Raw genomic sequence first — 27,545 nt, 5'->3', positions numbered from 1 at the left:
ATTTTTATTACACAGTCATTGAAGCACTGTTTTAAAAGTGTGGATAAGCATTTAGAAACTTTAAAATTTAGTCAGATTTTGTAAATGTCTGGCCAGTTTGGTGAAAAGAAATTATGGTACTGAAGAAGTAAAATGCTTAACAATTTTTGAGAGGGAGAGAGAACTGCAAATCACCTAAGAAATCACACATGAAAAACAGCTGGTAGTTTTATTAACAAGTGTCTATTTTCTTTGGAAATAATAGATACAATATGGAAAGCAGACCAATGCTTGAAAGACCTTTTGAAATTCTTTTATGTGACTTCAGGCAAGTTGGTTGTGCAGACCTGCCTTTTCTTCTATGTATTTACTAAACATGCTGCCACAAAGAGGAGTGCCATGAAGATTGGGCATGATTTCTTTAGGAGTTACTTGTAAATTAGGCTGAATCATAAATAAAATTAGTATAAGTATTTATTCTTTCTGTGCTTTATTATTTTAGAATGCATATTTCAGTGAATTAGAGGATTGTATGATTTATGTAAATATTCATTTTAACCTGTGTAATCACTCTTGGGTAATGTACTGCATACTAATATTCTTCAATGCAAAGCCATTGGCTGCATGCCGATGGGGAATTAGCCTACAAAGGAAATTGATTTGTTATGTAAAGCTAATAAAGTCATTGTCAGAGTCCAATACTCTGTAACCAGGTTCCTTTAGATGCTCCACACATGGGGGTTGTAATATTGAATATCAAATTTACTTAGATGAAGATAGCTGATACTACATGAGGTTTCTGACTTAGCAGAGTCTTACTGAAAACACAATAAAAGTGTAAATTAGACTTTGTAAAATTTAACAATTGCAATAGACTGTTCAATTACAATACCGATGTGATTCCTGTTACCAATCTCTGTAATATGCTCACAGTCATGAAGCTGCTTGTCCCCCATCTCTGGGAAGGAATAAGGTGGTTGAAGAAAGCTCAAAACTGCTTCTATTTTCAAAATTATTTTGTTAATTGCTTAGTTTTTATATTCTATGTTGAGCTGAGCCACATACGCATTCCCTCCATGCTGGTCTGGCTATCTCAGAGACATTCACTCTCTTGTCAGAGACATTCACTCTTGTAATTAATTTGGGGTGAAACATTTATACCACCAGTTCATCCAGTCAACTGGGATACAGTCAGTTGACCCACTCATCTGACAGAGTTTTTTGTCTCAAAGGCCACGCTCTGGTCCCCTTTGTGGTGAGATAGCCACATTGTTCTATACTGTCCCAGTCAGACGCTGCATCTCAGTATGAATTGTAGTGAGTAACTGCTGACTAATTATAGGAAAGGGTCACTTCTTAGCTCTAGCTTGGTCTCCGAGGGCTCTGTCCCCAGGCCAACAGCTCATCACTGGAGCTCATGTTGACAAACAGCAAAGTTTGAGCATTCATACTCAGCAAGAGAGCTCCGATCCTTGTTTTGTGTCACTGTCCTACTTTACTTCAGCCCCACCACATGCTAGATAACTTGATATTCAAATGCAAAACATCTTGGAATGTTATTGTGGGCTTAAGAGAAATCAAAACTTGTATCATAGATAAACATTTTGCATTTTTCATCTGTCCATATGTGCCACTTTTTATTAATCAGAGATTACTTTGCCCCGCTGGGTTTTCGTGTTAGTTTTGGTTTTAAAAGTTTGCAAGTTATACTGTTGTAATTCAGAACACTGCATTTTTTTCAGTCATCAGAGTATTCTGTGGAAGAAATTAAATGTGTTTTATAAGTAAGGATATTGTGTCTTTAGGGTGTGTTTCTAACCAAGGTAGCATTGAACTTGGAATTATTATGTGAATAAATGCAGTGATAAGGCATCATTTTTCTCGCCATAAACAGGAGTGATTGGAGAAATGTTCATTTTACAGGTGTAATTAACACATGCAAACTGTATTCTCTATATATTGATAAATACAGCTGACAGACTCTAAATTGATCAAATTAGTCTTTAATAACCTTTGATAAGGGGATATAGAGGCTTTTGAGAGCATAAATAACATTTTTCCTGGGGAAAATGTTCTGAATTAGCATATACTATTAGTGTACTGTCAAACATTAGATGTGAACATAATGTAAATGTTTTTATTAACAGACAAAAATCTACAGCTTTACCTAGTGCTAATATTCAAATGTAATTTTTAATAAGGCTTTGATTGGTTTGGATGAATTCAGACCATCTTTGAATTGTATAAATGTCTCCAATCAAATGCCATTTGAATCTGCTCATCTATACCAACTCTCCTGAACTGCAAATACGTACAGACAGAAACAGCTTCCCTAAAGACTTTTGGATAAACAAGTCTGTTAAGTAGAGCTTTAGGTGGGCTTCCAAGGAATAAATGTAACACATGATCTTTTTGATGTTACAGGGAGGATATTTTCAAGTTTCATTTATTTTAGGAAAGATCTGTGGTTTTGTGTGTTGGTATCTACTTTATATGGTTACTTGTGCACAGGGGTTTTTCCAGGCAATAAAGGATAAAGGTCACATAAGTTTTTGATGAAACATTAGATTCCTAGAGTATTTAATGTGGATTCCCAACATAGGATTGTATCTCACCATGTAAAATCAGTTAAAAGCTCTGTAGTTATGTTTTGTTTTTTTTCCATCCTTCAAATTGCTTGATTGCATTTACTGTTTTCTTTCTACTTTCTCACTAATACCTATTACACATATTTTTAGATGTAAATATCTTTTTACATCTATGTAAATGAAGTATTTAGATGAAGTATCTAAAACTATCGTTGACTATTTAGAAGCTTCTTAAAGTATTATTTACTTCCTTGAATTTGTGTTTCCTACTGCGGTTTCTTTTTTTCCTCCCATCTCTAGCATATGAGAGAAGTATTTCATTTTGATTGCCTGGAGAACAAGTAATCTGCCTTCAGAAATGAAAGGCTCCGCAGTGGAAATATAAGGCTTACTTTCTCAGTACATGACTCAGTACTAACAGTAGTTATTCAGGGCAGTATTTTGTCCTTGTTTCATGTACACAGCTCTTAACAAAATATACTGGAATTTCACACATATTATTGTTGAATTAGAACTCACAGAGAAGAAAGTAGATACTTTCTGAAGTAGGTGTCAAACAAAGTGTAATTACATTAGGTGCCTTTAGGTCCAAGTTGTTAAGATTCACTTGCTTGTAATGTATTCCACTTCTGCTGTGGTTCATGGTTTAATGTTGTTAGCTAATGAATCTCATATAAATGTATTTTAGCAATATTTATTCAGCTGCTGTACTATCAAGAGCAAATGTGTAGTAGTGGTTATTAAAATTCAACTTTCTTGCATTTCTGCTAATTGCATAATACTAATGATGTACAACTTTGCATAATATAAAAATCTCAAATTGTTTGCATCATTTGGTTTCATAAATTATTCAGTATTATGCATAGTTTAGTATTGCTTGGCTTTGCTCAAAACCATTATAATTTCCTTATATTTAATTTACAGCTGTGGAACAACTATTTTCATTTGGCTGTGGCTTTTATTACCCAAGATTCACTACAACTAGAAAACTTTTCTCATGCAAAATACAACAAAATCCAGAACAAGTAAGCAAAAATATGTACTTCATCATATGTCTTTAATTTTTTAATAAAATGATGATAAAGATTAGGGTAAAGATATTTTACTTTTTTCTTTCTAGATACGGAGATATGAGACGTTTAATTGGCTTTGCTATCCGTGATATGTGGTACAAACTTGGTGAGTAGGCAAATGAACTTAATTACAACCGAATGCATAGCATATTGCATGTTTTGCTGAAAAATATCTGATGTGAAATGCTTTTGTAAATATTTGTGGAATTTGACACTGTAAGATGTTTTCACTCTTGTGACTAAGCTTGGTACTGACACGAGATACTGTCTGAGTATCGTCTATTATTTATTACCACAAGAACTCCCAAACTTCTCTCAAACTTCAAAGATGGCTGAACTTTATTTTGCTGAAATTGAGAACCAGATAAATTTTCCCAGAGTAGGTTGCTCCTGATTCATCTTAAGTGTGTGTATCTTAAAGGTAGTCATGACAAAAGTCTTTTTTGGTTGCTGAATATACAGTAAGTTCTTTGAAATTAAAATGTCAAGCAATTAGAGCTCTTGTTACATTTTGTCAAAGGGTCACCTTCATGAATACAAGGCAAGATTTAAAGTGGTTGGCTGGATGCAAAGGGGGAAGGAATAGGCAAGATTTGAAGTGGCTGGCTGGAGGTGAAAGGGAAGGCATGATTTATCCTGAACGATGTACCATAAGCAGAATACGAAGGATGTTAAGATCTGCGTTACTTAATTTATAGATCTTAAGGACCCACTAAGCAGATAACTGTGTAGAGGTGAACCAGGTTTTTACCTGGTAATCTTTCTGTATGCACATTGACTGAGGGCTCATCCATTTCAGTTTTTAGGCAAATAATAATAATAATAATAATAATTCTGATTTCCATTAAACAGGAAATTCTCTTTTGACAAGAGGATAGACTGACGAAGTATCCAGTTTATGATTTCCACCAAGTGGGCAATAACACAACAGTTGAAGATATTATGTAGGAAGTTGAAGATGCTGTTTCTGACTGATTTTTAGGATGAACTTGAACCTTATCTTTTCTCAGGCAGGCAGGGGAGATTTAACTTCCAGTTTTCTTGCAATAAACTTTTTATTGATTGAACAAGAACAGCAGTGCTAACAAGAAATATTCAAGATGCATTGAGGAAAAAATCTTTTGAAGACACTATTTTAGAGAGTAAAAAATTGTTCTGAAATTTATACCAGAATGGAATGTCCAGTCTAACAGTGTCAGTGCTACCATGGATAGGCAGCTCTTCAGGTTGGAGCATGTATACAGCTAATTTCCTAAAGAAATCAGCATACGGAATTCATGTGGGCAGTGCATTGTATGTTTTCCTTTTCCATATAATTTATTATTTTATTCATAAATACAGTATTGGGCAGTACACATACCTGTCTGCCTGATATACCATATTTGTTGCAAAGAAATGTTACTTCAAAACAAGGGGATATTAAAAAAAAAAAAAAAAAAAAAAAAACAGGCTTTTTCTATAGCTTTAATAAAAAGGAGTCTGCATTCTGAAAAGCAGTACAATGTCTTGAGTATAAACCATGCTGGAGGTTTACAGCAAGATTGATACAGAAAAGTGCATGAAGAATCTCATGCTGTAACGTCTATTATAGTTTCCTCTTAAATTATAAATTGCCTTGTTCTTTGAGGCAGATTATCTTCCTTTGTCCATTTAAGTCATTGTGATGTTTGAGATGTTACTCTTGATCTCTGAAAAGGAAATAACAGTTGCTGATGGCAGCATAGTCTTTCAAAAGATTTTTTTTTTTCCCCTTGTCCAGACAGTCATGTGCTAAGGTCTTTCCTTGTTTTTAAGATGAGTCTTGGTCAGGCAATGGATATTGCTATCATTTAGCTTAAGATTTCTGCTTTTTTTTTTTTTTACTCATATAAGAGGATTTTGTTGGAGATAATTTTTACAGGTGAAGGAATAACTACATAATACATGTGTATGTAATTTTTGAAAACCACAGAAATTCATGTAAAGTATTAGACATGAATCAGTTGTCATAAGATTATTTTCCGTCTTATTGACATTATTGATTGTACTAGGATTAGTAATAATTTTTATCAATGTGACTGGAAGAAAAAATGATGTTGCATAAAACAATTGACGTCATTGTTCAGTTATGCCTAAAGTTACAACATTATGGCACCCACGTGAGGGAAGAATTAGATTACTTTTATTTATGGAATAACTCCAGTCATATCTGTTTGTGAGAATATTTTAATTTCCTTATAAGCTTCAGGCACACATTCTGAGACAGGTCATTGGATTTTGATGGTGGTCTAATCCACATGTCTTTTTTCTTTTTTTTAACACTATGTGGCATCCCATTTGAAGCTCTCTAGCTGAGAGAATTTGAAGGATTCCTAGATTTTTTTTCTTTTCACTCAAAGAATTTAAAAGAGGATGTTTCCCGGTGAAAAAACAAAATGTTCATACAAAATCTCAACTCGGCTGGTATATGTTTATATTTCTGGCATTGAATTCTGGCATCTTGGAATGAGAGTATATTTATTAACTTTTTTTAGCTTTTGAAAAGGGGTAGAGATGAAGCTCTAAGGCTGTTATTACCATAGGCAGTTAAAAAAAACTGCTTTAAATGATTGCATGCCCTTAAATGTTTTTTTCGTAAACATTTTTTTCCTCTCCTCTCAAATATCTAATGTGTCATTCTATTTTAGGCCAGAATAAAATCTGCTTTATTCCGGGGATGGTTGGACCCATCCTGGAAATGACACTTATTCCAGAGGTTGAACTACGAAAAGCCACGATCCCAATTTTCTTTGACATGATGCTGTGTGAATATCAAAGGACAGGAGAATTCAAAAAGGTAATTACAAATATAATATGAATTTTTTTTAAAATGTCATGTAGCCAGTTTAAATCTGGCAAATATTTATTGTGTGGGTTTCTCTGTTTAGAGAAAGTAAAATTCAAAATATTGAGAACAAAAGGCAGAGCTCTTGCACAAGCCAGTTTAGGCTTTCCAAAATGGATTAGTTAGAATTGAGAAAAATGTCTTTCATAATGACAGCAATAATGCACTGGACAAGAGCCCAGAGAGTTTAGAGAATCTTCATCAGAAATTTCAAAATTTTACTGAACAACGTCTTGAGTGGCAAGACATTACATTGAAGTCAGTCCTCAGTTAAATAATAGGTAGAATTAAATGATTTCCAGGGGTCCCTTCTCATTTAAATTTTTCGTGATTCCTGTTCGTAACATAGATCTTTACACAACAAAATTTTAAATTTTTAATAAGGAGTGTCTGACAGAAGTTACAGTGAGTAGTTTTAAATGAATTGCATATTATTGGATTTTCAAATAAACTTTTTAAAATATGTACTTTGTGAAAAATAACCCCTTTGAAGAACTGACATTCCAAAAATGTTTTCTACAGGAATTTTAGGAAAAAAAAAAAAAAAGTATTTTAAAATCACAAATATTGCATATTTTTGACAGAAAAGAAATAGGATGGTGGAATAGGGCACTTGGGAGTGTGGTCTAGATCTCTTTCCACTGCTTAATATGTGAATTTGGACAGTTAGCATCTGTCAGTTTCTCTCCTAGCTGACTTTTCCATAGTCTGCAGACTCTTTGGGCATGGATTTCTTTTTTTCTCAGTTTGCACACTGCCTTTCACAGTAAATTTTATCTTGGAGCTTCAGGCTCTATAGTTGCACAAATAATGAATTCAGAACAATCCCTGTAACAGTAAGTGACAAACAGGAAGTCATAATTTTGGACATTTGTAGGAAAGTAGATATAAATATGTCACTTATACCCAGCTAATGTTTAATACTCTAAATCATGCGGGGCATTTCTGTGTCAGTTAAGTGTGGAACAAACCAGCAGATGGAATTGCGTTTTGGTCTGTATTCCAGAGTGCAAAGCTTTTGATTCAGGGCCAAGATTAAAAACCAGTTTGCATTTCTGCATCTGTTCCATACATGTCCTAATAGTTTTGTATTTGACTTCTCAAAAATATTTTCCTGCTTCTTGCCTTATACTTCATCTCTTGGGAGGGATGTACAGAAAATTACAATCTGTACAGACCAAAAATCGTGGAAACTTATCAGTCAAACTGATTAGCAAGAACAATAGTTTAAGAGCCTGGCAGATGCTAGATCCTTAAATCACTCCTAATGCTAATATAAATAAGTTTCAAGTGATAATTCTTCAGTGCTGAGGAACAGGAACATTCATTTTATTAGTGTAAGAATAGTTTTATCAGATGACACTAAAATGATTTCATAATTTAACTGTGGAGTGTCATTGGATTATAATCCGTTTCAGATTTAGTTGGTCAAAATTGTGGTATTTATCCTCTGCACTATATGGATGAGGTAATTAAGATCAATTTCTCTAAAATTTCTTCTGTATGATGAAGTTTCAGTTCAACATTGCCTTCAGTTAAAACATAATTGAGTTGAACTTTTTTTTCTGATGAGAGAGAGGAGGAAAAAAACACAGAGACACCTTTACTTGTAGTCTATACTGGCAGTGGAACTAGAGCTTGTCTGCTGTCTGCCACATCATTTAATAAATTTTCCCCAAAAGATTGATTTCATCAGTTGTGGTACTGTGCTGAGATGTGTATGGCAGCACTCCTTTCTGTGTGTATGTGTTAGGTTGGTACTAGCTCAAGAGGCTGTGTCCTGCTTTATGTATTCAGTATATGTGTGTTTATTAATAAGACTCTTTTCAAAAAGTTCACAACAAATGAGGTAAAGATATAGTTATTTAAACTTATCAGTAGTTTCGTTTATTTTCACTAATGCCAGAAAATAACTAATCCCAGAGAAAGCAAAATTCCGCATCTGGTTATCTCAAGAACGGCATACTACTCTCTCTCTCTCCCTCCTTCTCTCTCTTCCTCTCTCTCTCTCTCTCTGTTTCTCTCTCTCTCTCTTTCATTAAATTAAGCATATATGTAGACGTATGGCATGCCAAGGCATTTTCTTCTCAATCCTTCTTTGTTTCGTAACTTCTGTTCACCCAAATTTATTTAATATATTATTTAAGTTTGTAATTTTACTTTTAAAGATGTAGGGCAGGAGAAATTAATATCTAATTGTAGCATCCAGGCTCTGTCTGTCATTAGATCAGAGAGCTAGGAGTCTTAGAATGGTGATTTATTCAACTTGCATTAGGTGTCAGTGGATAGAATTAGTCCTTCAGATATATCATCTCCGTTATGTACAAAGGGAAGCTAGTTGCTTATTGGTTGGGCACATGATGTTAGAAGAATTCCATCCTCCAAATTATTTTTACCCATCTTTCCTTGATAGATCAGGTTGTACATCTCGTCAAGACGTCCCAAAGCAAGGCACATCATCAAGCAAACTACTTCTATTCTCTCTAACTGATAATTTGAGGCTAGAAGCTAAAAACAGCTTACTTCAAAAAAAAAAAAAAAAAAAAGTGTGGGGGGAGACTAGCTCTTTTCAGAGTAAATGAAATTATCATTGAAATAAATGTGGATTCAAGTTATGTTAAGGATTTTAACTTGGCTTAGGAAAGATTTATTCATCTGTGTTTATATTTCTGTTCAAATAAATCATTCTGTTTGTGTTTGGTATTTTCACTTTAATATCTTCCTTGGTTTCTACCAGTTGCTGAAGCCATCTGGGGAAGTATTCTGTAATTACTTTCCTTCCTGACCTTGGTTGAAAAGAGCAAATAATGTTGACCAATGATGTGTACTTGGGCTTAAGTATTTTTTGATAGGTTTAGTGGATAAGTGTTTATTCTTAGTAATATGCCATGTTGAAATCATGTAATTTTCTGAGATAACATCTGTGAAATGTTAGTAAATTAGTGAATGTGTTTTCAACAAGCTTCTCTGACGCGTGCTTTATAATTGCTTTAAATACCCATATTTCTTATTCTCATTTCTTGATATTTTATTACATCCAAGGATTTCAGAGGGATGTGAGATCATTCCACTATCAGAAACCAAGTTTAGATGGCTTGGTGCTTCACACAGATCCATGTAGAAAAAATAGAGGTGTTGTGTAGTTGTCTTTGAAGTGTGTTCAAAGCTGCAGGAATTTCTTTGGTCTACTAGGTAGATAAGCAGGTGGTTTTAAAGCATAGTTAATGTAGTTAATGCCAATTACAATTAGGCACACTACTTAAGTTAGAAGAGAAATATCCCTACCAGGGCTGAATTATGGCACAGGTTCATTCAAATTTTCTGCTATATTTCTGTCAGCTTTTTTATTTATTTTGGTTCAAGAAACAAGCTTGCTTTTCTTTTTTTTCTTTTTTTTTCTTTTTTTTTCTTTTTTTTTTTTTTTCTCCTTTACCCCGGCTTGTTGAGAAACTGCAGGAAAGATGCTTAGAAAGAGGTTTTTGTTCAGGTCCCGAATCTGTGAAATTATTGCCTCTTAGAGCAGTCATCAATACCCTGCCTGCTGAATAAGTACTAGGAAAGATTTAAAGGTGGATAATTTTTAACCAGTGCTTGGCTTGCACTGTATTCACAGGTTTCTGTATTACCGCAGTAAGTCCACAGACTTGAGCTCTACAAAATGACGGGATTGGATGTTTTGTGTTAATACTGCCTTGTCCTCAAACTGCTGTGTATCTACGTTACCCATACTAATAGACAAATAGGCACTAATACATACAAATGAATTCTGAGCCCTTTAAACTACTTTTTCAGCCTGGACCAGCCAAAGTAATTTTCTTTCTGTGCTGTTTTTCTATACCTCTGCTATATTTCAATGATAGCCCTTTATTCTCTAGTATTGGTATGGTATGTACTGTTCCTCCGGCAATCTTTAATTTGGTTTCTAATTACAGAAAAGAGCTACTATTAGAGTAGCAAAACCTCCAAATAACAGAGAGAACAAAGAATTGTTCTGGATCATAGCATACTAGTTCTCCTAGCAAACCAGAATTCTTTGTGGCCTCTCAAGAATAAATAAGATTCCCTCTTATTTGATACACCTATTTAAAAATAAACGCAGAAAGAGTACTAATGTAGTAATCCTTTTCTACTTAAATCAGATTAAATCAGAAAATCAGAATATGATACTGCTGTTTCCAGTAAACAATTTTCAATTTTCTCTGAAAAACTTATAAGTAATTCTTAAGTCTCTGAGATCTGAAGTCATTAACTATTTTGGGAAGCATTGTCTCCTTTTCAGTATGCCACAGAGATTAAATATTTGCTGCCAACTTTTGTTGAAATATTGGATGGCTATGTGGTGCTCAGTTCTACTGGAGTTAGTCCTATACTGCTATTAACATTTCTCGTATGTGTAGTATGCATGTTTGCATACATTCACATTCAGCAATGACCTTTTTTGTATGTAAGCATCTCACTGATAAAAAATAAACATATATTCTCCGTTTTCCCCTTCCTCTACTTCCTTCATTCAGACTTCCACACTATTTTAACTATTTCATAAAACAGTGCATTTTAAATGATGATATTCATATTTTCATGAACATTACTTTTGTACTCAGTCATCTCAAAATATGCTACATGTGGTGCTGAGTTGGCAAAGTTGTCTGTCAGTGGCATTGTATAGCATGTACTACACAGCATGTATCCAAGTTCTTGTGTATCACATCAACTCCTTGTGAAGTGTTCAAATATTTCTATTTAAAGCACGTCTATCAGGTGCTGCATTAGGTACTGTATGCACAATTTTGGATTCACATGTTTAGAGCTGTGACTTTGTTGGTTTTCTTTGGTCTGATAAATATGTAGTGGTTGAAATTGCTACTTCCCCCACACTCCCCTTAGCGAAAAAGGAGTGTAGCCTAATTTTCTGCTCTTCATTTTTTGCTTTTTGTGTGATGAATATAGAAGTCAGGCCACTCAAGACATTCTTTCAAAGCTCCTTGAGAGAAGCAACAACCAGTCTTCTGTCCCCACAGCAGTTTACAGAATCAGGATGACCCAGCAGATCTCAGGCTGGATGCATGGCTTCTTGCTGTCATTTTGATGAATACAGGTTCAGTAATCCTGCTAGTTCTACTGTCTCAGTATGGGATTATATTCATTGCTGTGAGGAGGGGAAACCTGAGAAATTTTTACAGTAAATACATAGTGAGTATGTAATATTTTTTCATTAGTTTAAAAATAAATGTGAATAGAGTGCATTTTCTTATGTTGCCCTCAGGGGCAGTTCTAAGGATGTTCCAGTAGAGATTTTTACATATTCTGTAGCTTATAAATCTCTTTCTTTTTTAAGGTGTTATTTTAACATTTGCTTACATCTGGATTTTAAGGGCAAAATCACTTGATTGGATTATTTTCTGGAATAAATGATCTTTGCTATTAGCTGGTCCCATTCAACCGAATCTCAGGACAAAAATGAAGGATACATAATATTATGGAGAAATAAATGAGAATACTTGGCCATCATGATTGCTAAGCCTTGGGCTTAGCTACTTTGGCAAGAACTAAATGTTTTGATCATGATATATTTAAGTGAGGAAAAATATTTAGCATTGTTGTCATCTGATAGCATCACATGTAAAACACTATAGGATTTCTCTCTACCATGAAAGGACGCAGTTCTCTTAAGGGATGATCTGGATCCTCATCTGTCAAAGCTCTCAACTACACTGAAATACTGGGACAAAACAGAATTATTTATATGCCCAAAATCTTGTTCTTGAATAATTTTCTGTGTCAGCACAGTAGTGAATTCTCTGACACAATGCTTTTTTATCACTTTATCTACATAGAGCAACAGAGATTGATTTCAATATAGCTCTAATTTTGTAATTTTTTGTTTGTCTGTTTGTTTTTCTGTGCCTCTTGATGGGTTAATGTCTTGTCTAGAACTTTGTGGTAGATCTTTCCCTTTTGTCTTGAAAATGCTATGTGAAAGGACACCAAAGGCTTCTTATATCTGAGGCTAAATTTTACTAGAATGCAAAAATTTCTTTAGTACCCAGAGATGTCTTTTTTAGATGTGCTTTCTGCTTCAAATGAGCTCATGGCTTCTCTCAAATGTCTTCTAATCTGTGCTCTTCTGCATCCTTCCCTCACTCTTGTCTTTCCTGTGCTACATCTTTAGAAGAAATTTCGCATCTGAGCTTGTGTGCTTACTCTCAGAGCACTAGCTGTCTTTGTTTTTTTATCTCTAGGTGACTCATAGGGCAATAGAACAGACAACATAAATGAGCAGTCTTCCTTTCTGCTGCCTTAACACATTTTGCATTTAACAATGCAAAATGTACAATACCTACAAAAAAAATTAGAAACAAAAAATTAATATATTTGCCAGATCTAAGTAATCTATTCATATAATATTCAAAAATTTTAGTTAAAATATGGGACGTGGAATGAGACGTGGTGACTGTGTCAAGAGGACAATCAAAGCCACATCAGAAAAGTTTTTAGGAGTGTTTCAAAGACATTATAAATTTGTAATTCTCTAATTGTGCAATTTCTTTACAAATCTATATCAAGTTGATTTCTCATATACCCGAACATACAATTAGTTGGCTAAGAACAAGGAATGACTTAGCTGCAGGAAGACTTTGAGATTCATCTATTGCACTTCCTTTCAGAGGGCATACCCAAATGAAATGGCAGTGTAGTGAATTGGTATATGCAGACTTTCAGCAGTGCTGAAAGTACAGCCTATGAATCAAGGTGATGAATCTTGGAATGCTTTTATAAATTCTCAGGCTTTAATATAACAAGCCAAAAAGATGTCAAAGAATGAAGAGTCAAAGAAAAGTCAGAAAAGTGGCTTAGAAGCAATGAAGGTATTCAGTGAAGGCTAAGCACAGAACAAGGTCAAACCAACTTAGGTAACAAGAGAGTATAAAAAGTATTCCCTTTGTAGTTAGAGCCAGTTGGAGTTTGGTTAATAGAATTGGTTCTGCCTTGAAGGGGATTTCCTTTGGTGATGTACTTATTATTTGTGCTGGGTTTCCAGCCTGCAGGTGCAAAAATATATCAGTTTCTTTACAGGACAATATTTGAAGCTTGGGAGAAATTATGCAAATGGACTGACTGCCTTTTAGTGTTTTTTATTATCATTATTTTAAACGACTTAAAGCCTGCAACACTTTCATGTTAGTATTCCTTTCTGCTAAGCTTATTGAACTAAATTATCTTCTGCCATGTAGTATTTCTATATTAAATCACTTTTAATTAGTCTTCTGTTTTCCACAGTTAACATGTTATTTTAAAACCAGTTCTTTGGAGCACTTCATGTTTTTCTGAATTGTTTTAGATCATTTCTGAAGGACACCAGTAGGCCAGTACACCCAGTAATTTGGTCCAAAATGCACAGGTCTCCACCAGAGTGTATTAATGGGGGTATATTTTTCTTGAAACCATCTCCCAGTACATTGACAATTGACATCAATTACTTTAAATAAATAAACAAAAAATACCTTGGTATTTTTCATTTTATATGTAATAAATAAATAAATAAATCATCTTTTGTATCTCTGTTGCAAGTGTGATACATAAATAACTTTTCAATAACATTTTTGAGCATGTACATCCTAATGTTTTAGTAATGTACTTGGAGAGGCAAAAAAACAAACACACAAACTATATGAATTTATTGTAGTTTCCATGGTTTTCATTACCTGGACTTGAATACAGTCTGCATAAAATATGGTAAAGGCCTGAAAAACTAATTACAAATATGTTCTGAACATGTTCGATTGGATTAACCCTTTCAAAATGATAAGGCAATTTCCTGTGTGTAACATACCACAAGTGCTTTGAAGTGACAAATATTAATTTTATATTCATATTGCAACGACACAATGACATTTTCAAGTCTTTATGTAATTCAAGTGTGATCCTGCAAAGTGCTGGGTTGAAATATAATCTGACGTGTACTTCTGTTTATTTAAGAGGTAACAGAGTATTGCTGACCTAGAAATTCTCCAGAGATTTTGTTGGAGTTAATGGCACTGAAGAGGTGCCAAGCCATCAGCACTGACAACTTGAATACATACTTGTAACAACAGTTTTGAGAGTTAGCATTAGTTTCCAAATATTTGATATAGCTACACAAATATATTCTTCTGATACCATTTTGCAATATGTTTCATCTCCAGATACTTGCTCAGTTTTGATTTTTTTTTTTTTTTTTTTTTCTTTCTTAGTTTGAAAATGAAATCATTTTGAAGTTGGACCATGAGGTGGAAGGAGGACGTGGAGATGAACACTACATGCAGTTGTTTGAGTCCATGTAAGTAGTGGATGACAGCGAATGTCTTCAGGATGTGTTATCTTATTGTTCCTTTTTCTCAAATTGGCGAATTTCTTTATAATGAAGTCAAATCTAAGAAGTTTTTTCATCAAGGGACTAGAAATAGCATACTGTTTCAGTAAACCTGGTTTGAAATGTAGTTTTGCCCATTGAAACTGTTTGCATAATTGTTTTTTCAGTATTTTGTGTTCCACCTACGTTATGAAGAAATTATACTTAACTTTATTTTCTCTACCCAACTTCAAAGCAAAGATAATACAAACTTTTTACTTTCCTCATTTTTGATTGTAGCCTTCTTTGTTTTTATGTTATACTAATAAGAAAAGAGCATTTTGAACAGCCTGTCTTCCTTTCTCAATGTCTAGATATTGTAAAGGGATATGATTTAATAAAAATGTTTTGAAGAAGTTCTAAAAGCTGATATAGCACCTCCTCATCGTCTTGGCCGTCTACGTTTTTATTCTCACACATTGTAGCTGTGTCTTCATTAGAGGCAGAGGCATGTGCAATCTGCTGGACAGTGGTGGTACCTTTGTGCCTACCTCTGAGACTTTGTTCCTGGCTTTGTGACTCACAGACTGTAGCAGTGAGAAAAATGTAACTCTTCACACACTTTTTCAAGTACCAATGATCTAACTAGTTATTAAGTTTAAAAAAGCTATAGCACTTTTGCTATATCAGAAACTAGACATAGGCTTTGTAGCATTGACTGTGTGGTTTTGATGCTCTCTCACAGCCTGCTACTTTGTATGTATTGTATTTTTGTGTGGGGGCGTAGCAGTCTTTGCAAATTGCATCCCAGTTCATGTGAAGCATGAAATTCCTGTGTATGCCACAATAGAAAAAATCTGTTTTTAAGGAAAACATGATCATGTAAAGAATACTCTATTATATGAGCAATTAATGTGTAAATGCTATGTAAATCATATTTAATTGTATTCTAATTAGAATCTCCATTTAAATCAAACATCATTTGAGTCAAACACCATTTAAATACTTGTTAGTTTAGCTTCCCTCCTATGATGAGACAGGTAAAGTATAGAGAGGCAGGCTTGAAAGCAGTACTAACACTTTTTAAGCTACAGAAAACTTCATTGAAACATATATTAGCAGGGAAAGATGAAGTTTTAAAAATGTCATTTTCACTTCCTATTATGCAATGACTATGTAAACTGAGAGCAATAAACAGTTGTTTCATTTTTGAATGTTTACTGTTTGGCTGCCAGTCTTAGGAGATGTACAGACTAGCTCTTGGTATGACCTAGAAGAGGCCTGAAAGTAGATAGTTTTCTCAGTTGCACTGCCACAAAGGCTGAACTATGCTGCCTGCCTAAACTGTCAGTACAATTCATCATCTCTAACACTGGGGATTCAGTAGACACAGTGGGCATTTATTGCAGTGCTTACGTTTCCTTGCTGCGAGTAAGTTTTCTTCCTAACATCTATACTAAATCTTCCTTGCCTCAGTTTAAACCAGTTATTTCTTGTTTTACCCACAGGATGAATCATTTATTCTGTTTTTCTTCACAGAAGATTTTAAAAGAATGGAAGGTTGCTGTCAAGTTTCCTCTTCTCTTTAGGGTTAACAGCCCCAATATTTTAATTTATCATATGCCATGTTTTCTGCACATTCCTACAATCTTTACAGCAGTTTTGAAATACTACACTACCTTAAAGCTGGAGAAGGTATTCAAACTGAGATGTTAGAAATGCTAAGAGAAAAATATTCCTTCATGTCTCATGTATAAGACACATTTGACAATTAGATCCTTTTTCTGAGCTGTGTAACTTCGTTTGCAATCTTTTCAGTTTACTCTTGCTTACAATTATTTTTCTAGAGAACTGGTACCTATCTAGATAAACCTCATCTTGCAGCAATGCAGTTGATTAGTCTCATCAGATATACTACATAACATTTGATCTTCCTGGTTTTCCAGGGTACCTTTCTTTCCCTTTGACTTAACTCTTAACAATTTTTCTGGCATTTTTTTTCACTGTACTCTCACTCTACAATACATCAAGACACTTAAAGATTTCCAACTCTAAAGATGCCACTTCATACTATCTTCAGATTTTTTGTTTCATCCTTGAAGTTCTCTAATGATGTATGTAGAGGGATAGTTGAAACAGAGGCTGGTGACCTGTCTGTGGTAGGACCCTGTTATCTCCAGTTATTTTAATTTTCCTTCCTTCACACTTTCTTCAGCCCTCTGTCCCCATCTGCCTGTCCCAACTGAATAGAGACCTAGTTAAATTGTGCTCCAGATTTTTTCCTTTGGTCTTATTTTCATCAACTAATTTCCTGTAACTGTGCACAGTTCCAGTTGTAACCTAAATGCAGATATTTTGGTGAGCCAATAGCTATATTCTGGTGCTTACCTGTGCAACCAGCACTTACCCACACTAGTTGGTTGCTGCGAACTTGCCAATGCCTATTAAATTAAACAGGGTCAGCAGAAATCTAAACAACAATCCTTGCTGTTGTACATAGTTCTAAATTCTAGCATGCATAATGACAGAATTATGTCCTCTGCTAATGAATGCTGTCTCAGACAACAGCATGGAAGAGCTGGCATAATATGGAACAGATGAGAAGGTGTTGTTAATTAGCAGAGTAGACAAGGCTAACCCATTGCAGGAAATGGAGGAGAATCAAGCTATATGAATGCAAGTTGTGCTGAACCTCTTCTCCTCGGGCTCAGATAATGAATCCTGACTTGTTCTAGTTACTAATGTAGGTGACTGTACTTGCCCTTGTTAGCATTTTGTCCCATTTCTGATACGTACATATATAAAATAATTCATTCTGTGTAGTATTCCAGTCTTCTCTATAAATCTGAGGCCTTCTTAATTTCTTTTCCACAAATATCATTTAACACACTCCAGCCTATTTTATTGGTTGTCAGGTCTTCAGATCCTTTAATATTTAACATCCAGTTAAACACAGTTAATTTTGCTGTATGTTTAATATCAAAAGCCATGTTTCAGTAATTTAATTATTTCAGTTATTGCTTCAGGCTGTTAGCCTTTGTCTTTCACATCTTGTACAATATAAATGTTCTTTCAGGCACATGTACACACACTCTGTTTTGGGAAAATAACTGTATTTTCAACCTTTGGACCTTTCCTTTGGAAAGGAATAACCATTAGTTGTGTTTTTATTCTGAGTGAGAACTTTGAGACTGGGTACTTTGCTGAGACCCCAGTCTAGGCCCAAGCTTGGAGGGTTTCTTTGCAGTCAAAGGTATTATGAATATGTAGTTTCTGAAGAAATTTAATATGATTCTGAGGAGTAGAAACTTATTTTTGTGATTAATTAAAACTAAAAACTTTATAATGAAAGTTAAAAACTAACAGAGTATTTCTTTAAAAATTAATCATAAATTATTAAGTGAATTTGCATACAAATTGTGAAAAAAACTAAGAGGCCAGGAATTATGGATAGTATACCCTTGAAACAGCACACAGAATAGTTTCAGGGTGGGTTTTGCAATTGCTATCTTGTTCCTACCATTTTTCTACAAGCTGCATGGTGATTTTGATGTTATTAATTGTATTTGCCTGATATACAAGCAATTACTTTTGCGCATATATAAATACATATACACATACATAAAATATATACACACACACATATAGGTCAATAGCTACACTTGTAATTATATATACTCTTAAATCAGTCCAGTACTTTATAGGAACAGCATATGCTAATATTTTGTTAATATAAGTAGGAATCTGCTGATATTGTATAAAACTGACTTTCCTGTATTTTTTATCGAAAGGTGACTAACTGCATTTTTGAACCCACAGAAAGATTGTTTGCTTTTGCTTATTTCTAAAGGGCAATTTGCTTTGATGAGGTCTTGCTAGTGAATGTCTTTTTAGACTTAAATTTTGTTGATTCAAACTTTCTACTGACACATAACCATACCAAGAGAAGGAAAAAATGATTGTATTTTAATGTGCATGGTAACCAAGGAAAGTGAAGTCTAATGTTTATTTCCATAGCATGGCACTGAAGAGAACTGAATTCATGTTAATACCACAGGTGCAATGTTACTTGATTCTGGAATTGTGGGTATTGCCTTGAATTTGCAGTGATTGTTGGACAGGAAAAATGAATACATATATATCATCTTGTATGTCTCTGGATGCCTAAATTATCAGCCCACAAAGGGAATTTACAATGCAGTCTGCAGTTGCTGCAGCTCTAATACTATGTTTGCCTTCAGGTCCAAACATAGTTTCAGCTGATGGACTGCTGATTTGACAGTATTCTAAAATCATTTTGTTCGTGTTTGCAGTCTTACAGAGTGTGCAAGTCAGTATCCTGGCATTTTTAACTTGGTTGAAAGCTTTGTCAACCTAGTTAAAGGTCTCCTGGAGAAGCTGCTGGATTACCGAACTGTAATGAACGATGAAAGCAAGGACAATCGCATGAGCTGCACTGTAAACTTGCTGGTATGTTCTCTCTTGTAATTCTTGTATGAGAATTTCATAATCCAGTCACCAAAGATGAAAGTAAATCTTCCTGGAGAAGGGACTGGTCTACCGTGCTCAAATAATGATTCAAACTTTTTTTATCCATTTGCATGAATATATGCATAAACATGCAACATCCATTCAGTTCTTCAATTTTGCCTGTTTTATCCACTTTTATTCTGTGAATAAATAATGAAGTCCACTACTTACACACCTTTACCTGTTGATAGGCTTAGTGTAACAGTGGGTATTTGCAAAGTAAAGTTTTACACAAGGAACTAACCTGCTTACTGCTTTAGCAGCTCAGCAATTCTGTTTTTTAAATCTGGGGAAGAAGCATGCAAGATACACCTGCAGTAAGGTGCTGAAGATATTTAAGTCTCTTATGTAGTTGTAGGCCACCCCATCTTTTGTTCTGTTACTATTTGATAGTGAGAACATCACATACGGATATTCCTCCACCAGGAAGTTTACTCTAAGCAGAAAATGAACATTTATCAGCTTTAAAGGTGGAAAAGAGAACATGATGCATATATACATGCACATACTCACAGTTCCTTAATAATCACTGTGCAAGGTGGTATAAATTTCTGCAATTATTAAGGAGGCAATCCTTGTGATACGTTTTGCACAGCCAAGCACCTCAAATACATGTTAAAGTGTTACGCTGATAAAAACGGACTTACACCTGTAATGAGCCCCTTTAGAGACATTGCACAATAATGTTGCTTGCATAAACATCAATAAATACCAGCTTCTATCATGGCCACCAAGTGTAGCCAGAGCATGTAGTTTGTTATGTTAATGCTTTTGGATAATGATATTATCTTCTTCTCCAACAGAAAAACATTCACTGATGATTAAAGAACTGGAAGAAGTATACATATATTATTAATTTGTAATAAAAACAAGTACTAATAACTAATTAAAATATTAATTGAAGCAGCAGTAGTGCCAGGTTTAAGCTTAAGATACTTTGTATGTAATGTGTGTCTTGCACTCTACTATTAGCAAGAAAAGCAAAACCTCAGCAAAATATTTGTATCTTGTGTTTTAATAAAAGAGATTAGGAAATAACTTTTAAATGTTTGTGTCTCTAGAACTTCTACAAAGACATTAACCGTGAAGGGATGTATATCAGGTATGGTGGCTGCTCTGTTTGGTCTGCTTTGGAGATGGCAATAATGTTCTGTTATATATTATCTTATTATTATATATTATTATTATTCTTTTATCACTGTTCTTGAATTTCTGTTACTTAATGGTAGTTAACTATCCACAATGACTCTGTTGTAGCCCTGGTCTCATTTATATTTTTCATCTATTTTTTGTCTAGCCCTCAGCAATTTGGTGTTCATTAAATGAATTCATTGGCAGCATTTTTTCCCCAAGCATGAACTTCTAGCTGATCCAAATCACTCAACATTCATTGTCTATTGCTTTAAATAAAGAAAATGTAGTTAGACCTGAGGTTTGATGGAGGGTGTATCATACATGTAGAATGGCATGAAAAAAACAAGTTCTCTAGAATTCTGCAGTCTGCCAAATCTCTTTAAATATGCAACACCACATGTAATGCAGAATTACTGGTAAAACATTTTTTTCTAAGAGCTATAGCTATACTGGCAAATTATTTTTTGCATGATATAGCCTCTTACTGTCCCCAAGGGCTTTGCACATGAGCTACAGCAAATCTTGCTGTTCAAGTGCTCAGTTTCCTGCCTCTCTGTTCGTTATACAAAATCTGCAGAATCTCCTCCACCTTAGCTACTGTAGTGCAAAGACCAGAATCCCAGCTGAGATGAGCACTGAAGGTGCTCCACAGCTAAGTGTGGAGCTATGAACTGGAGTGGATGGGAACGAAACAATGCTCCCTATGGGACATTGCTGAGGGGGGCATATTTTAAGTAGCATCAAAAACTGGGAATAGTAACACTTTGTTACTATTCAACCTTCAACAAGGTATGACAGTTTCTGTGTCAAAACCTCTGTTGTGTGAAAGAGTATGGAAGGTGATTTATTTTTTTTTCTCTTTCTGGCTGGTGGAAGAGGTGTGACTTAAGTCCTGTGGTAGGCATTGGTTGGGATGATAGCAGCAATGCTGCTGTAGAGATCAAGAAGAACACTGTCAATATAAAATAGATATTCTGCCCCTAACACCTTGCCAAGTTGTACAGGGACCTGCTTTATCTTTCTCGACCTGTATTTTCCTTTTTTCTCCTTTACCATTTTTTAACTGTTACGCTTGCATCTATTTACATGCAATGTATTTATATGCAATCAAAAACTGCTACAGTGAAAGGCAGCTCTTTTTATTATTGAATCATAGAATCATCTAGGTTGGAAAAGACCTTGAAGATCATCAAACCCAACCATGAACCTGACATACCAATTCCCATCACTAAACTATGTCCCTTAGTGCCACATCCAGGCATCACTTAAATACCCCCAGGGATGGGGACTCCACCACTCCCCTGGGCGGCCTTTCCCAATGACTGATCACCGTTTCTGTGAAGAAATTCTTCCTGATATCCAGTGTAAACCTTCCCTGTCACAGCTTGAGGCAACATTGCCTCATGTCCTATCACTTGTCATCTCAGAAAAGAGACCAACACCTTCCTTTCAGGTGGTTGTAGAGAGCAATGAGGTGTTCCCTCAGCCTCCTTTTGTCCAGACTAAACAACCCCAGTTCCCTCAGCTGCTCCTCTTAAGTCTTGTTTTCTAGTCCCTTCACCAGTCTCTTGCACTTTTATACACACACTTGAGCAATTCAGCAGCCCTTTTGTAGAGAGGAGTCCAAAACTAACAATAACAGTCCAGAAATAATGGGCACAGAGGTCTGACTTAGACCTCAAGTCGAAGCACTTCTTCCTCCTAGAAGTGGAGTTAGCAACAGTTCACACAAAGAGGTTAGCTCTTTCCCCTCCTTTTTTTGGACAACGTTTCAGTATACGAGGAGGACAAATAAAAGTCTGAAAAAATGTGCAGACATTAGCCTCTCTCAGAGCGCTCCTGAGGACCCTTTGGGTAGTGACTGCATGACGTCTTTCAGGTTTACATTATCTAGAGTTTATCGAGAATATTTTCGATACTTAGAATTCAAGTCAGGTTAGGATCTAGACTAATTCTTTTTCTCTCCTCTAACAGATATTTGTATAAATTACGAGATCTTCATTTAGACTGTGAGAATTACACAGAAGCTGCCTATACCCTTCTACTCCATACATGGCTCTTGAAGGTTAGATTTTCCTCAACTCAATATATAACTAAGCTTTTGCATTTTTCAAATTTACAAGTAAAAAAGTGTCTTAATTTCTAATACACTGCATATTAGTTACTTTCCTCAGGAGTGTTCAAGTTTCTACTTGCAAATACTGTCATAGGTAAAAAATAATAATAATAATAATAATGTTAATTGTTGAAATTTTACGTTCAATAAATGATTTGATGTCACATGTTGGTAAAACTAAATATGGCAAAAATATTTTTTCAAAGTGAAAAGAGTGTGTGCAAGTTCTGAAGCTATTTAGCTACCTTGTGTCTTTCATTTTACTACTTTCTTGCTGTCCCAAATATAGCAATTATAAAAATTAAACACTTTTTCAAGTTATCACAGGGGGACACCTGACTTTCAATTTTAAGTAGTATGTACCACAGTGACAAATTATGCCTCCTTTCTTTCATAGCTGCTAATTATTTTCTCTACAGCTAATATTTATTCTCATTGTAACTGATGTTTTCAGTAGAGGAGATCAGTAAGAAGCATTTCCATTTCAAGGGAAAATTCAAAATTTAAAGTTTTTTGAACAAAAATTTAAGATTTCTTGTGGAATTTCTTTTTGTGCAAAACTATCTAAATTTTGCATTCCACAGTACTGTTTTGTTTGAACTTCTTTTTGACTTTTCTGATCAAGCAAAAATATAAGGTGTATATATAATGTATTGGTGTAGAGAAAGATGATGTGTATATATTTTATACAAAACTCAAAAAAAAAAAAAATCAGTCAAGATGACATTACTTAAATAAAATGAACCAACTTGCTCCCTTAGTTTTTTATTCAGCTCGTTGGGATGGGGAGTGGAGAGGAACATGGTTTTAAAAATGTTATGTATAGTCTTGTTTATTGGCATTTTTGAAGAGGTGCTGAAAACGTTCCCAGTGCCTTTCCCAGTATCTTTGTGGAAGGGTAAAAAAAAAAAAAAAAAAAAAGACAGGAAAAAAACCAACACTTGTAGTATCCCAGATTTGGTGAAGGTTTGAGGGGAAAGATGTTGAATTCCAAAATCTGTGTGTTTTTTTGTTTGTTTTCGTTTGTTTGTTTTTTAATGTGTTTTTATCCTCAGTGGTCAGATGAACAGTGTGCACCCCAAGTCATGTCAACAGAGTTCCAGTGTTCACAGACCTATCGACACTTGAAGGAGAATTTGTATGAGAAGATCATAGAATACTTTGACAAAGGAAAGGTAGAGCTGTAGAGTTCTTTCACACCACAAATTTCTTCTTGATGTATTATTTTGTGTTGTAACATTTAATGAATATTCTCTGAAGAAAATGTTTGTTTCATTATTGCATATGAAATCCTTTTTAAAATGTGGGTCAAGTAAAAATTATGTCCTGAAGGCTTATTCACATGGTACATCTGTTCAATATGAACATGTTCTTTCAATAACCATGTTTACAAAGAAAGAGGTCAGTGTTCCTGACAGTGCTGCTGTCAGGCAGTAATAATAAATGTTGAATGTACTTTCCTGTAATAGGGAAAGAATACGGACTATACAAGTTGCATTTCTAAACTATTCAGTCATTATCTCCCCCCAAAAACACTTTTTTTTTTTTTCCAGAGAAGTCTGTTTATTGCATCCTAACCTTAAAATGCAGCTGTTTGATGTTCAACACCTGAGTTTAGTTCAGTTTCTCTGAAATCTGTTAATAAAATCACTGGTAGAACAGGGACCTGTCCCCCACCCCCACCATGTAAAGCAAAGGATTAGAAAGCATGGAAAAATTCTGCAGCACTGCACAGTCCAATCTTACGAACCTGTAAGGACTTTCAGTCAGTATGTCTTGTTCAGCTGTAATCAAGGGTATGAATTGGGTAGGCAATTCATTACTGCTTCTTGCAAAATAGAACTGTAACACCCCCACAGAAGTCCCTCCTTTAACTCAGCAGGTAGAGGTTTTTCAGTGCTTCAGCAACATGCAGAAAATTTAGTACCATTTAACACAATTTCTTTTTTTTTTTTTCCTGGCATCTGAAATAACTATGATGTAGTGGTCCCCATCCACAGTGTCAGAATAACCAATTCCTTGTGATTTGTATTCTACCTAGCATTCCCGTTCTCCTCAGATACAGCAGAGTAGGTTTGCAAGCAGCTGAATGCACCTCTCAAGCTCAGAACTATCTCACCTAGGGGTACATAGCCCTACATAAAAATGGTCAGAGTGCATATGACCACCAGCAACCTTACATCACTAGAGAATTAGGCTCAGGAAAACTGTTTTGTCTCCTTTATTCCAAATAGAAGATTTGCAGAATTTGAGAAATATCCTCAAGAGAGGGAGTTTGTTTGCTTTAGGACCATTTTTGTGCTGCATTCCAGAAGCACCTTTAGCAGATGAGAGCAACTGTCGTGGTCTTCCCATGTAGTTCTGTAATTTCTTACAGTAATTTTCAGAGGTAGCTATTAAGTAGTGTGGAAAGAAACAAGCTGTTGCTCCGAGCAAGTGGTAATTTAAGTGTAAGCCTTGTAATTTTTTAGCTGCCTAGAGGAGCTGTCATATGCCAGGCTACCTATGAGTATGTATGTCTCAGAATTTCTTGTAAAATGAAATGTTTGTTTTAAAGAGAGGTGTGTATCGGTCTCCTCATAAACTGCTCCTGTGCTTGGAGTATATTCTCTGTATTATGTACCATAATGATTTATGATTGTTGTTTATTATATCTGAAAGTTTAGGTGACTTTTGGTAACCTCATTGTAAGAAAAAAAAAAATAGGTTTACTTATTCCTTCCTGCAATGAACCATAAAATACTTTCATTCTCTACATTAATCTGCTTTCCTAAAGTTTATGATTGCCTTGGGTGTTCCATTCTAAATATGCAGTTAATAAATGACTTGCAATATAAAGACAGAATAATCAATAGAACTGTAGCTGAACAGTGATGTGTTAAAGACTTGTTTGTTATTACTGGATTTACTTTTTGAATATGTGGTTACGTTGCAGATGTGGGAAGAAGCCATATCTTTATGCAAAGAACTTGCAGAGCAGTATGAAAAGGAAGTTTTTGACTATGAGCTTCTAAGCCAAAACCTGGTAAGATTATATACAGATCTTCAAATTATTTTAGTCACAGAAATTAGTAGTTTAGAGCTATCAGGAAGATAGAGCTGCTTATGAGCTTGTAGTCTACCATTGACTTTTAATTAATTTGTCAAGGTATTATATTGCTGTATTGTGAAATTCCAATGGTAGAGATTCATAAAGGGCTATTTACTGAAGTTGCATGGATATTTTTGTACTTATTGTAGTATTTTGAAACTCCTGTAAAGGAGACGAGCATGTTCTCTTTTTCTGCAACAAAAAGATGATACATAAAAGTGATGGGACAGGCTTTTGAGGCCTTTGTGCTACTTTATGTTAGAAAAAGCACCTGGCTGTATTTTTCCGTGGATTTTTTGTTTAAATTTTAGGAAAGAAATCTGTCCAAGTCAGGTACAAGGGAAGTAATACATCACAAGGAATTACAACTAGGTCCAAAGGCTAGAAGGAAGAAAGGTTTTGGTATTTATTTTTTTAAGCAGATTTAATGGAAGAAGTAGTTGAACGTTTAAGTGAAATAATCCAAAAAGAAAACCCCAGCCCACATACCTTCTTTTCCACCCTCAAGATTCCACGCTTCGACCATCTTTACCATATGCTTAGGGTTCATTCAGTAGACATCCCTGAATCTTTCTGCAAGAAAACCATGGGAATCAAAACATGATGTTCTTGAACAGTGTCGTGTGTAATGAAAGCTTTTTTTCCTTCCACTAAATGTTGTTTATGTCTTTACCTTTTCATTTGTGATAATGTTTTTGCCAGTTCCGTTTAAGTTGCAGTGTTGCACATCTCATCAGTATAGCACAGGAAATAAAAGCAGTAAAATGAAATGACATTTCATTTTTTATGAAAGACATCGTTCATGTTTACATCATTAATACCACAGCACAATGCTAGAGCAAAAGCTTAAGTTGATGCTTACCTCAGAAAACATTTGAGGCATGGAGTTTTTCCAAATGCATTATTTCACTGATGTTATCTGTTAGACTTACAAAATATGCAAAGTATGGCTTCAGTAATTGTTTTTTTTCTTTCCACACCAGTAAATTAAGGGTACACTTGTTTCAGAAGTCAAATATTGAAATTGAAGCCATATTCATTTAGCTAGGTATTATATTTAATGTACCACAGCAGTGTCCTATGCACATTAACTGTTTATTGCTGTAGCTTAACAACTGATAACTGATTGGTCTTGCATATCAGCTGATAGCTATAATACTATTGTAGAGGGTAAAAAGTAAAAAGAAAAAACCATCAGATGTAATTGTTGTGGTTGGTTTTGCCTTTAGATTCAACAAGCGAAGTTCTATGAAAACATCATGAAAATTCTGAGGCCTAAACCAGACTATTTTGCTGTTGGATATTATGGCCAAGGATTCCCTACATTTCTAAGGGTAAACCTGAATACATTTTTTATTTTTAACCTATTTTCACTTACTTCTAAAATTATAGGTATACTATGCTATTGCAAATGAGTCGCTGGGGATATTTGACCTGGATTTATTTTTGCTTGGATGCAAGTAAAAGTAACCTGAATATTTGATGTTTTCTTCTAGAAAAAAAAAATCTTTCTTACATACTAATGAATGAATACAATGAATATGGTAGATTTTCTCATACCTGAAAAGCAATGAAAGACCCCTTTTTCCCAGTCTTAAAGGCCAAAGATGCCTTGAAAGCATTGGAAAAAAATAGTGAAAATGTGCTAACATTACACCAAAGGAAGCCTGCACCTTTTGCTCTGGTTTTATATAAGTATTTTGTTAAATGAAACAAACTGAACCACAAATGAGCACATTTGAGGATAGACTTTACTGTAAATGAGGGCATTCCATAACACCAAGCAGAAGGAGCAAGCAGAGCAAACTTAAATATTACTATTCAAAAACTGTGAAACTTGAA

General features: G+C 34.7%; 1 protein-coding gene across 1 annotated transcript in view; it reads left to right on the top strand.

The window, feature by feature from the left end:
• The window catches only part of DOCK2 (dedicator of cytokinesis 2), a 286,898-nt gene that overhangs the window by 136,918 nt on the left and 122,435 nt on the right, over nt 1-27,545 (top strand). The window contains exons 31-40 of the mRNA XM_080554755.1: nt 3,492-3,592; nt 3,688-3,746; nt 6,307-6,455; nt 14,735-14,820; nt 19,146-19,302; nt 20,424-20,464; nt 22,471-22,561; nt 23,668-23,787; nt 25,548-25,637; nt 26,933-27,037. Coding sequence (XP_080410881.1) covers nt 3,492-3,592; nt 3,688-3,746; nt 6,307-6,455; nt 14,735-14,820; nt 19,146-19,302; nt 20,424-20,464; nt 22,471-22,561; nt 23,668-23,787; nt 25,548-25,637; nt 26,933-27,037 — 999 coding nt within the window. The remainder of the gene's footprint in view (nt 1-3,491; nt 3,593-3,687; nt 3,747-6,306; nt 6,456-14,734; nt 14,821-19,145; nt 19,303-20,423; nt 20,465-22,470; nt 22,562-23,667; nt 23,788-25,547; nt 25,638-26,932; nt 27,038-27,545) is intronic.

The sequence above is a fragment of the Anser brachyrhynchus genome (genome assembly GCF_964034855.1).
Source record: "Anser brachyrhynchus genome assembly, chromosome: 14".
Classification (NCBI taxonomy): Eukaryota; Metazoa; Chordata; class Aves; order Anseriformes; family Anatidae; genus Anser; species Anser brachyrhynchus.
Note: the sequence above shows the minus strand (reverse complement) of the source record. Positions and strands in the feature narration are given on the sequence as shown.